This window comes from Neodiprion lecontei, chromosome 3, assembly GCF_021901455.1.
Source record: "Neodiprion lecontei isolate iyNeoLeco1 chromosome 3, iyNeoLeco1.1, whole genome shotgun sequence".
Classification (NCBI taxonomy): Eukaryota; Metazoa; Arthropoda; class Insecta; order Hymenoptera; family Diprionidae; genus Neodiprion; species Neodiprion lecontei.
The window spans coordinates 13,970,596-13,983,878 of NC_060262.1; the positions used below are offsets into that span (position 1 = coordinate 13,970,596).

Sequence of the window (13,283 nt, forward strand, 5' to 3'; positions counted from 1 at the left end):
TTCTTAGTGGGACTTTTCCACGGTCACTCTAAGCCAAATGATTTTAATGTATATATAAATCCTTTCGTTGACGACATGAAAGATATACAAAATGAAGGTTTGAAAATCAATGACAGGACTATAAATGTACGACTCAGTGCTATAATTTGTGATGCTCCAGCTAGAGCATATTTAACTTTAACCAAATCTCATAGTGGGTACTTTGGTTGTTCCAAATGTATCCAACAAGGAGAATGGGGAAACTATGTTTATTTTCCAGAGATTAATAGTCCGCTTCGTACAGACGAATCATTCAAAAATCAACTGCAAGAAGAACATCACTTGGGTGAATCTTTACTGCTTGATTTAGATTTTGGGATGGTATCTCAAATTCCACTAGATTATCAGCATTTAGTATGCTTGGGTGTAGCAAAACGATATGTAATTCGTTTGGCTAATGGTTCCAAGGCACATCGACTGACAAAGGATCAAAAAGAAGATGTTGATGAAGCGCTAAAAGCCATCAAAACTTGTATTCCATCTGAATTTGCACAGCAGCCGAGACTGTTAGATACCGTTGCAAAGTGGAAGGCCACAGAATGTCGTCAGTTTTTATTATATACAGGTCCAATCATATTAAAAAATATATTGAGATCACGATATTATAATCACTTTATGGCTCTAAGTGTTGCTGTAAGAATTTTATGTGATCCTCAAAGATACCTAGTGTATAACGATTATGCTGATGAATTGTTAAGGTGGTTCGTTGATGAGCATAAAAATTTGTACGGTCAGAATTCAATATCGTACAATGTACATAATTTAGTACATCTTGCCAAGGATTGCAAAAAATTTGGGCCGTTGGATGATTTTAGTACTTTTAAGTTTGAAAATTTTATGTCAAACATCAAAAGTAAAGTTAAGGATGCACCAAACCTTTAGAACAGGTAGTTAACCGTGTTCATGAAGAAGATGATTTGCCACTAAAGAAACATACTTTCCCATCATATCCAGTGATTAAAAAATCAGATAATGGTAAAATTAATTCTTTAGAGTTTAAGGGCTTCACTTTGAGTTCAAAAAAAAATGAAAATTGCTGTTTATTGTCTAATAATAATATTTTATTGATTAAGCGCATAAATGATACCAATGATCAAGTAACAATAAAAGGCGAATATTTTTTTCAATTTGAATCGCTATTTGTAAAACCCTGTGACTCTAAACAATTGAATATTTATTTGGTAAAAAAAAGTATCAATCCTAAATTAAAAACTGTTACAACAGACCTTGTAGAGTCAAAATATTTATATTTTTCATTTATAAATAGTGATTATTTTGTTACTGTACCTCTATTACAATATAATAATTAATTTTGAAATTAGTTTATATATTTTATTTATGACAATATCCTAATATTTTCAATGTTAAAAATATATTTAATGTTTGCATTTAAAGAGAATTTGCGGTAAGTTAAATTTGGACACTAAATATAAAAGTAAAAATTAAGAAATGTCATATGAAATTCCACTTATGAATTATTAAATCAATACATGATACAACATAGAACATAAATAGAAAAGTATCGTTGATCGTTTTTTTTTATACCGTCGTGACATTAGTATTATGTCACTCGTATATAAAAGAATGACCGGAAGCTGATGCTTAAGTATGACGTTCATCGTACATCAATTTTACGTAAAAGTATGAGTTGTTTCTTACGTAAGAATATGACGGTATTATGATATCCTTTTGACGTCAGAATATGACTTGTAATTTATGTAATTGTATGATTTATTTCTTACTTAAATAATATATAAATTTATGACTTTGATGTGATGTCACACATATGATAGGGATAAGACATAATATTTACGTAATATTTAAGTCACAATCATGACGTCATATAAAAGTCAAATTTTAGGTCAGCACTATGTCATAATGATGTCATACTACATGACATCATATCAGAGTCATCAATAAAGTCATTTTTATGTCATATCTATGTAAAATGTCGATGATCTTTATGTGACCTATCTATGACGTCATATGGAGGTCATGTGTTCACTGGGTAATGATTGCACTGCCCGAGAAACCAGGATCCTTGCCACCTGAACGTTTCGACCATCAGGTGAGGCATAATTTTCCTCGTGTTAATCAAAGTTTAAACTTCGAACCTGCTGTAAAGAAAAACGAATTTTATCATTGAATCCATGTTAAAATATTGTAATATTCAAATATCACGTAATTAGGAATTTACCCACATGCTTCCATGCCTGACAAATTTAATCCCGCTTTGACAATGAATTATTTCGTACCTGAAAATATTACATGCTATTATTATCAGACAGGATCTTTTGGTATTTTCTGATACAACTAATTTCCAATAAAATGCACAAAACATAAATCGTTAATGAGACGCATTGCCACCAGACATCACCTGGCTTAATGCTCGAAAATCAGAATTACAAATTACTTATTGTTAGATATCGTTTGACGTATTAATTTTGTGAATACGATATACCAAAGTTCATATTTTCCCGAAATCAATGAAATTCTCCGAATTGTAAATTCACAACATGATCGCTAATGCCCCGGTATGATCGCGATGTTACTGAAATTCGTTTACCTGAACCGCTGAATACGAGGTGAATAAACATCGCCGATCACATCGCGAAACTATTTCCTTGTTTCCCTACGTAATGATGAAGAGGGACATCGATTTCTAGAATTGAAACTCAGAGACAAATCACCACGTGGTATTTAACCAGATAGTACGTATCCTAATTCTGTGCATACCGGCAACACTGTGAGGGCGCGATAACCACGTTTCTGGTGATACCAGAATTTAATTGGATGAGCGCAATATGCTTTGGGTACATTCATACCAATTTTACGTCACAGTAACATCACAAGTGCAATATTGTATTGATATTACATGGTAGTATACCCGCACTGTTAATGGAACAAGTGTATTCACTGGGAATACTTCGTTGCTAACCTTGGGTGTTAGTTCCAGCGTTGTTATTTAGAATATACATCAAAAATAGAATCCCAACAGAACAAAAAATAAATCGTTACGCTGCTTGACTCATATTGACATCAATGCTTTCGTGTGATATGTATAATGTGAGAAGTTTTCCTTGATTAATCAAGCTAAACGAAACCTCATTTCAATTCAGAAAAAAGTATAAAATTCTGTATAAAAATTAACATGTGACGGGAGTTGAGATCTTTCTTTCACGATATTTGACACGTGCCGTCTAGCTTATATTGAATACACTTTTTGCACTGACTTACAGAAGAATTAGTTATTGAAAGAAAAGTCAAACTGGTAGTCTTCCCTTGAATGTTTGATTCTGAAATATAATAAATACGTTCTGTATGAATTCTAGAGTATGGGAAAGTCCCTGACGTTCAGGGGCGCAGTCTACGAGGCACAAGACATCCTGAGATATCACCGTTGTCGGGATCCAATTTGTGATACTCGTACTTGGAAAGTGAAGCACGAACTGGACATCGCACGAATGCGAATACGTCAATTGGAAAAAGACCTCGAAAGTCATGGAATTAAACCGTCTCAAATCAAGTAAGCTTTCAAGAATCATACAGGCCGTATGGATTCGATAAATCTCGCTGCTTAAAGCCAGCAGAAGGACAAGCAAAGTTATATTTGCGTGGCTATACTGGTGCTGAGCGGTGAGATTTACCGAATCTACTCCGTATATACATGTGGTGAGATATCTCGTATTGTATTTATGGCTCGAGTAGAATTTGGTACAGTAATATTTGAAGAATAATGTTAACAATAGAGATGTCTTTAGTATTTGTGCGATACTTGCAAGGAAAGTATCCCGGTCCGAATTCTCCGATTTGATTTCTTTTGTAATATGTTATAGTAAGAGGCGATTTGGCAGTTTCACCCACAAGAACATAATATTTTTGAATCAATAAAACTGAAAAATTTTTCTCACGAAAATGAATGAAAAATTTATTGTTCTCAAAAAAGGAAAAAAAAGGCTGGATAAGCCACCCCTAAATATAATCACATTTATGTAATAAATTGTCAAATTCAAGTCTAAAAATCCAGAAAAATATATAATGCGTATAAACGTGAAGGAAATAAGACGTATCTTTGGATTTTCTCGAAAATAAATATTGGACGAAACTATCTCTAAAATGTTCTGAATTGACAACGTTTTTTCATTTCCTCACTGTATCATGAAAGACTCAAAAGTGGATCATCGGGAACAAAGACAATGTCCGGGAACCAAGACAATGTCCCGAGACAAAGAGGCCGCTGATAACGGATTACACGAAATATTTGTATTATGCTGCGATAAATTACTCTTGAAGAGATAGTTTACAATAAAACCTTAAACTATAAGAAAATGAAAATAATAAGTTTGAATTTTCAAACGCTCTAGAGTAGAATATTACAATATAAGACTTGAATTAGACCATTTTCTCGAGTAAACGCAAAAAAAAGCGTTCAGGAGTAGTTACCCTTTCATTATTTGTTTTCGAGGAAATCCAGTTATATGTCACATTTCTTTCATGTTCGTACGCATTGTATATTGTATTCAGATATTTAGACTCGAATTTGACAATGTTTTGCATAAATGTGATTATATTCAGGGCTGGCTCACCCCCCGAATTTTTTTTTTTCCATTTCAGATAAATACATTTTTCATTTTCTTTATGAGAAAACTTTTCCAGTTGGATTGGTTAAAAAATATTATGTTCTTGTGGGTGAAACAGCCAAATCGCCCCTTGACATGCCTCACTTTGAAGGGTGGTTTCACCCCCTTAAAGTGTTTCATGGCCGATAAAAAAAATACATGTCGCTTAGTTTCTAGTCTACTATAACATATTGCAAAAGAAATGAAATCGGAGAATTCGGGCTGGGATACCGTCCTTGTTAGTGGAATAAGGAAACCAATGGGTTATGTGATTTGGCTGATCACCTGGAAAACAAAAGTAATGTCTACAGCAGGTTTTAATGACATCAAAAACTGCGAAAAAATTTATTTTGGTTTTGATAAATGCAAAATTTTCCGAATTGTTTGAATGCGGAATACAAAATGACTTGAATATCTTATTCTAAATGATTTGAAAGTGGCTACAATATATCTTTGAAATACGATTTTTTCTTATTACAGAAATTTTTAGACACATTTATTTCATCAGAATGTACAATCTCTCACATATCCTGCGTATACCTCATTATCTCCGCTTATTTCCTGTACAATGATCTCACACTTTTCTATCCACATTCATTTACGCTTCTCACCGATAATCCCAGATCGCTGATCTTTATCTTTGAATTGGACACGCTATTATAAACTATTCAATCATAATACGTCTAATGAATTATCAAGCATACTCTGATATTGATATGCCAAACTTATCCATTAAAAGTCTGTATCTTGACTTCCCGGTCCTTGTTGAACACAAAAGTGATAAGCGGTTCGAACTCTCATTACACTTATGTGGTGAATGGCTACGTCAGTATGGTATCTATTTGAAAATAAATCTGCTCCCAACATTCGATAATCATTACTGAGCCTCGGTGCGCGGCGGTTTCGTGCGAGTACCGCTGTTGCTTTCATTACACTCAAATGTTTCACGAACCAGCATTCCACCCATTTTGAAGGTCAACGCGTGCTGTTGCAGATCTGATCTGGTCCGATCCGATCCGCTCCGCATGAAACGGGCCTGACCGGCTCTGTACTTCTAGTGTAACGCAGTAACAAGACCGTTAGGCACAAAACGTTACAGTTCATTCATTCCACTATAATTCTCACTTGTATGGGACCCAAGATTTCTTCCGATTACTATTCGCAAATTATCCGAATAATCGAAAATGAATCGAAGAATTCCGTTTTCAAACATTTCAAATTGATAGGAATTGAAAAAAATTGAACTTGGCATGATTTGAATTTTATTTTTATTAATTCCCAACTGAAACCTTCAGAAATGGAATGATACACCGGTTCAGCTTCGATTATTGGGATCAGCTGCAAATATTAATCGTGAAAAATCTTTGATCTCATTTAAATGAGCGAAATAATGAATTATATCTATTCGCACCCAACGGTCCTACTGCGCAACACTGAGAGTGCAGAACCGATTGGACCCGTTCTACGTGGAGTGGATCGGACTGGATTGAATCGGATCGGATCGGACCCGCAACAGTGGGCGTTGGCCCTAGATATCCCGTCAACGGACCGGTAGTCTAAACTTGTTCTGAATTTCATAAAATCAAACAGTACTTCTCAGCAGTAAAAAATCAGCGATTTATCGTACTAAATATTCAGTGCATCACTGTCATTTATTTTTGTCAACATAAAGTGACAATGTTTCAAGATATTCACGGAATCCCGCAAAATAACATCAAAGTAAGTATATAAATCATATCAGTGATACACCAAATGAGCTTTTTCCAGCTCGCACGTGTGCTGGAATTTTTTTCTCACTGTTTTGCAGATCTATTTACAAATATTTACCAAGACCGGTGGTCCGTTAATGGGAAGTTCATAATGGAGAAAATAGAGTTTCGGTGTAGACTTAAAAGAGTCAGTTGGCCATTTACAAAAAAGGACGAAGACCCTTTACCAGTCTCAACCGAATGATATGAAAGCCCCTAATTTTGATGAAAAAAAAGCGGCTAATTCAAAGCTGACAATTATCTCAATCTCTTAGCGAGACTCGCATGTGAGAACGGTATGCGACTGAAAACTTTCAAGAGTAGTCCAACGCAGCCCCCTGACACTCACCACTGCTCGTATACTAAAAAATTGTACGCGTTTTGTCCCCGTTTTTTAGTTCCTCTACGCGGCGCTGGTAGACTTCTGACACGCTCGCTGCCCTCGTTGACCGCGCGCAAACTTGTCAGACAACTACTAGCGCCACTAGTCGTGCAGATTGGCGCCAGAATCAAGGGACATTTGGCGAACCACTTTTAGCAGCGTATGTCGGTGGGCTGGTCCAACGATTAACGATACATGCAATGTGTTCAGAATAAATAGACACGTCATATTAGCACTGCGTTATATTGATCAAGCCTTGGAGAGTCTGGCTACAATTTGTGGCATGCTGGACATTCTTTTGTCAAACCCCGAACTTACAATGCGGTTTTCATTCTTGCTTCAATAGAGTTTGGGTGGTCCACTTGTCCCATAGTAATTTTCAACTTCAACATCATAGTTATTAGTTGTTCGTTTTACATTTTTTGTTTTCAAGCATTAGTCGAGTTTCTGTGATTATTCCAGGTAGTCGACCTCAAAGTTTTGTCTCCTTACTGCAACGAATGTGTACAATGAATGGGAACACAAACTGGAGCATCGTGAGAATCGTGATACAACAAGCATTAGCTGAATTACCACCCCTACCATAGTGGCTTTTCCGTAGCCATGAAAGTTTATGGTATGGTGAAGATATTTCAGCGCTCTGAAGATAAGCGCAACGGAAAATGCGTCAGCTATATATATGACGGAGACGCGCATGCAACGCCAAGAATTGGACTGCTGTAGCGAGAGCAGAATTTCACGAACTTGAAGTCTAAGTCAACAAAATTAGGTGCTGTGAACAAATCCAAAAAAAAAATTCGGAACTCAGATGCCTAAGTCCAAAATGAGGCTCTGAAGACAAAAGCTCTCCGACGGAAGACTAATGGGTGCCAAAGGCAGACTGACGGACGTGATAATTTACCAAACGCAGTCATATTACGTAAATACTATCCGTAACAATTCGGAATAAGTCAAAGATATAAGCAAAGCGTCATAGGTGGTCTGATATTACAAGGGCTCAACGATTGTCGTGCCGAGCATTATTTCTGTCTAAAAATAAGTGAAGAGATTTCGTGGTGCCGGCATAACAAGGCAAATGCGGCAGACACAATAGATCAGTACAAACAAGAAATTTATTTTTCCCACCTCAAACATAAAAATGGGCGATTTCAGTCATCTGCTGAAAATAATCAAGACACGCCATTTCTCTATACCATTTCTTTACGCACAGTATTGTAAACATGTAATTCAAATAAGGCAATCAGAAGTTTCGAAAACATGTTTCACCTCGAAACTCTTTTTCTCTATTTTTGATTCTGAGGAACGTTTCCTCGAAACATTATTTCATATTTGAGGTTTTCCAATAGTGAATTTCAACTGTTCCGTAAAAACTTTGGACTTGTTTATTTTGGAACTTTATTTTTGACGCTGTGTCGTAAGGTTTCAGGAGCACCGTTGATCTAATTGAGTTCGTGGAGGACTTAATTCGTTTAGAGATAAATTCCTCATAATGTGAACAAGGGAATTTCATTTGTTTTTCTTCTCTTTCTTAGCAAATTTGTTTCGAAATTAGTGGCTCAAGTTGGACAAATTATAGATGACTTCTGAGGTGGTAATTTTTTTAGTTCTTCGCGCTTCACATATGCGGAAGTACTGTTCGACGGGGATGAGACGTCGAACGGTTGAACTGAACTAACTTAAGGGGAGACTTCAGTGAAATTTTCGTGAAAAATAACCGAAAAATGGATTTTTGGTTTTTTATGGAAAAACGTTCTTTGAACCATCCCTGTTTGGAGATATAACGATAGAGACTGGGTCATTGACGTAGGATCCGCGAATTAGTGATGATTGACTACAGCAAGGAAGCGGGATGATGATTGAAATAGATTATGTTTCACTGTCAATATTTGATATTTTAATTGAGAAAGTTACAAAGCGATACGGACCTGTATCGCAAGAGAACAGAACGACACTGAGGATTCACAAGGCGATAATACACATAGATAATACACAGACATGATTTCGCAACAATAGATAATTAATAGGACATGAAATACAAAGCTAATCTGTTTAGAATCGCGACCCGGGCAAGCGGATAGATTTGAAGTAGAGAGGACAGGTCGCACGCGAGTGAGAGTACTGTGACGTGGATTTTTCATTGCACCTCGGCCACCCGGAGAAGTGACCGAGATCTTCAAGCACACATAATAATTTAGCGGCCCACAATGAAAGCTGAAAACAAATTTCATCTTACAAAAGATATTGCGAGATTCTGTGGGGCGCCTGGCGGCGTGATCAGCACTCCTCGAAATCTTTAACTTCACTAGACCTCAGGTAATATTCTCGGTAGCTCAGTAACGCGGAGAGGGAAGGTGTAATTTTGGGGGAGAGAGAGAGAGAGAGACAGAGAGATACTCGACTACAACTCGCTGTTTAATAATTCATGAAATAAAATAATATATTTAACAATAGCGGTGGTACAAAAACAAAAAAAGTTATTAAAAATTCGCTCTTCGCGGTCCAAAATCACACAACAGAGAATTATTCGTAAAGTACGATATTTCCTAATCTACTGAGCTTGCAGCTCCCTAATTAAGATCTAACTCACTATTTCCGAACGTCAAACACGCAACTCTCAATTCGAAGACTAGAAACTTTAACGCTACAGCAATAATTGCTCGAAACCAAAACTATAACTAATTTCTCGACTGTGAGCTGCCGGGATACCAAACAGACGGCGTTCTCAATATCACCCAATTCGGAGCTTCGACGCTACCGCGAGCTGTCTTAAATCAAAACCTGACACCTCGAATTAAGATAAACTTTATTCTCTACTTAGCTCAACTAAACAACATCTACTGAGCTCAACCTTGTGCGAAACTCAACTCAACAAATTTTTAAACGCCATCATAATTCAGACGCAACTTAAACTCTACAACACGAACTTCTTATTTCAACCGCTACCTAAATATACTCAACGAAAACGCAATCTCAACTAAACGCAATCTTGTATTGCCTAGCATTTATTGAAATTAATTTTGAATACTATTTTTATTTGCCTGCCCTAAAAATTATGAATATTTATCTTCCTTATTTTTATTCTCTCATTGAGACCAATAGCTAAAAGCACGTCAAATATGCATTCATCCCTCTATTCAGTCATTCGCTCATTCTATACACAAGGTATGGACGACAGGTGTATAAAGGGTTAAAATTTTAAAATCAAATCGTCTTTTCTCATCAGTGTCATTGTATTAATGAATAATGTTTGCGAATAGTGTCTACCATTGCAAAGTATCTTTTTTGTTTACAGATTACTTCTCTTTTAATCTCCAATCATTGTTCCGCTGCAGGTAGTTAATAGGGACATGCCGGGGAGGTTATATTGTTTGATTCCATTTTTTGAAGCTTTATCTGCCGATATAATTTCGAAATTCAACTTGCTGACGGGATACTGCACAACTATAGTGGTTGAATTTAACACCTGATGTTTCGACAATGGACCGTTCGAAAGTGAGACTTGAGTTCAGTCTTCCAGAATAAAAGTGGGATTAGTCGCAGTGTATAACACGTCATTACTTCATGAGCCACACACCCCTCGATCTTTGATTTGACTTTACCCGTGGTATATTTTAATCATTACAATCTCAACTGAACGCAATCCCAACTAAACTTAATCTCAATTTCGTGCAACTCGACTAAACACAATCTTAACTAAACGTAAACTCAACTAATTGCGCGACTAAACGTAAGCTCAAGTAAGCACCATCGCAACGCATCCGAACTGAAACTTTCTCGAAATCCTCAAAAACGTTATTCGCTAATTCAAACACTCCATTTCGGCAATTTGCGACCTACTCAAGAGGCGACACTGAAAAACATAATAACGTGGCTTATATGGTCAAAGCTTCTTCAATTAGAAGTTACTTCGGATTTTCGTATTTGGTTTCAATGATCAAGGATGGGAGTTCTAGTTCTATAATGAATTTGAATGAGAACTCACAATGATTGAGCTGTCGAATCGTAATATCATTTATTAGCTCATATAAGAAATGCCTGAGGCATGAAAACCCATGACGTTATATCAAACTTATTTTACATATATTATCGTTATGTGTGCATTACTGTACATCCTATCATTATATGATATCAAATCAGCCTAATACAAACGGACGTCGCCCGTTGACTCACACCATCGCAATCTCGCATATATAATATGTTGTTTTCGCATTATTTTCGTGCATCTGTACCGGGGGATCTTGAACTGTTGCCGTCCCCTCGGTCAGATGTTCATTGTCAAAGGATCGGAGAATCTCGAGTCGTTGCCGTTCTCTCGATCTCTATGACAAGAACTATACTTCTCGCAAAAATTAAGGGAACAACAAAATTTTCGCATTTTTTTGGTGATTTTCAACGGGCTGTATTTCAGTGAAAAATGGTCGTGCAAGAAATAAAAAAACAAAGCTTTTGAAGCTTGAAGACTCTAGTTTTTGAATTTTTTGGTTAAAAATTTTTCGAAGCACTATTAGCCATGCAATCCTTGGATAAAGCACGAAGAAAAAATTTTCAAAATTTTTTACATTTTTTTTTCGCTCTACGGGCATGGAAAAATTTTTTCGAGCTAAACCAATACATAGGTCGCATAGCCTGTTTATTCAGCTTTAAGATGCTTTTTTTTAAACCTCGATACGACCATTTGTCTTCGAGATATCGAATTTTGAATGCCAAAGGATCCTTTTTCACTCAACTGCCGATATCTCTGGAACTACTGGTCGCACAGCGAGCCGAAGGGCAGTTTCTTTTTCTGCAGAAAATTTCCTACAAAAATCTGTCAAGGTTAATGTCAAAAAAAAATTTTTTCCACCTGTAGCGTTGACGTGAAAAAAGAGCAAAAAAATGCCATTTTGCCTTTTTTTGGATAATTGACTGTATCTTCGTCAATATTGGGGGGAAAGCTTAGGTTAGAAGAAAATTTTACAGCCTAATGTACCCCAAAGGTCCCCCTAAATCGGTAGATCGATCGGTTTAGCGGTTTTCCTGGACCGATTGATTGAAATTTTGAAAAAATTAAGGGAACAAGGTTTTTGTTTCTTAAGGAATTTTTGGATAATCGACTGTATCTTCTTCAATATTGGGGGGAAAGCTTAGGTTAGAAGAAAATTTTACAGCCTAATGTACCCCAAAAGTCCCCCTAAATTGGTAGATCGATCGGTTCAGCGGTTTTCCTGGACCGATTGATTGAAATTTTGAAAAAATCAAGGGAACAAGGTTTTTGTTTCTTAAGGAACCTTGTTCTCTTAATTTTGTCAAAATTTCAATCAATCGGTCCAGGAAAACCGCTGAACCGATCGATCTACCAATTTAGGGGGACCTTTGGGGTACATTAGGCTGTAAAATTTTCTTCTAACCTAAGCTTTCCCCCCAATATTGAAGAAGATACAGTCGATTATCCAAAAATTCCTTAAGAAACAAAAACCTTGTTCCCTTGATTTTTTCAAAATTTCAATCAATCGGTCCAGGAAAACCGCTGAACCGATCGATCTACCAATTTAGGGGGACCTTTGGGGTACATTAGGCTGTAAAATTTTCTTCTAACCTAAGCTTTCCCCCCAATATTGAAGAAGATACAGTCGATTATCCAAAAATTCCTTAAGAAACAAAAACCTTGTTCCCTTAATTTTTTCAAAATTTCAATCAATCGGTCCAGGAAAACCGCTAAACCGATCGATCTACCGATTTAGGGGGACCTTTGGGGTACATTAGGCTGTAAAATTTTCTTCTAACCTAAGCTTTCCCCCCAATATTGACGAAGATACAGTCAATTATCCAAAAAAAGGCAAAATGGCATTTTTTTGCTCTTTTTTCACGTCAACGCTACAGGTGGAAAAAAATTTTTTTTGACATTAACCTTGACAGATTTTTGTAGGAAATTTTCTGCAGAAAAAGAAACTGCCCTTCGGCTCGCTGTGCGACCAGTAGTTCCAGAGATATCGGCAGTTGAGTGAAAAAGGATCCTTTGGCATTCAAAATTCGATATCTCGAAGACAAATGGTCGTATCGAGGTTTAAAAAAAAGCATCTTAAAGCTGAATAAACAGGCTATGCGACCTATGTATTGGTTTAGCTCGAAAAAATTTTTCCATGCCCGTAGAGCGAAAAAAAATGTAAAAAATTTTGAAAATTTTTTCTTCGTGCTTTATCCAAGGATTGCATGGCTAATAGTGCTTCGAAAAATTTTTAACCAAACAATTCAAAAACTAGAGTCTTCAAGCTTCAAAAGCTTTGTTTTTTTATTTCTTGCACGATCATTTTTCACTGAAATACAGCCTGTTGAAAATCACCAAAAAATTGCGAAAATTTTGTTGTTCCCTTAATTTTTGCGAGAAGTGTATTTTCGTCAACCTCGTGAGGTTGGATGTGTATCGGCCTTTGGCCTTGTTGTGAACGTGTTTTCCGAAGCGCGTCGTTCTGATGACTACTCCAAATTCCCGCGCGCGTCTGCTCACTTGTATGCGAG

At 36.4% G+C, this 13,283-nt stretch overlaps 1 protein-coding gene across 1 annotated transcript in view; it reads left to right on the forward strand.

The window, feature by feature from the left end:
* Window positions 1-13,283, forward strand: part of LOC124293695 (glutamate receptor ionotropic, NMDA 2B) — a 1,867,270-nt gene that overhangs the window by 1,509,086 nt on the left and 344,901 nt on the right. Inside the window, exon 16 of the mRNA XM_046735718.1 lies at window positions 3,372-3,565. Coding sequence (XP_046591674.1) covers window positions 3,372-3,565 — 194 coding nt within the window. The remainder of the gene's footprint in view (window positions 1-3,371; window positions 3,566-13,283) is intronic.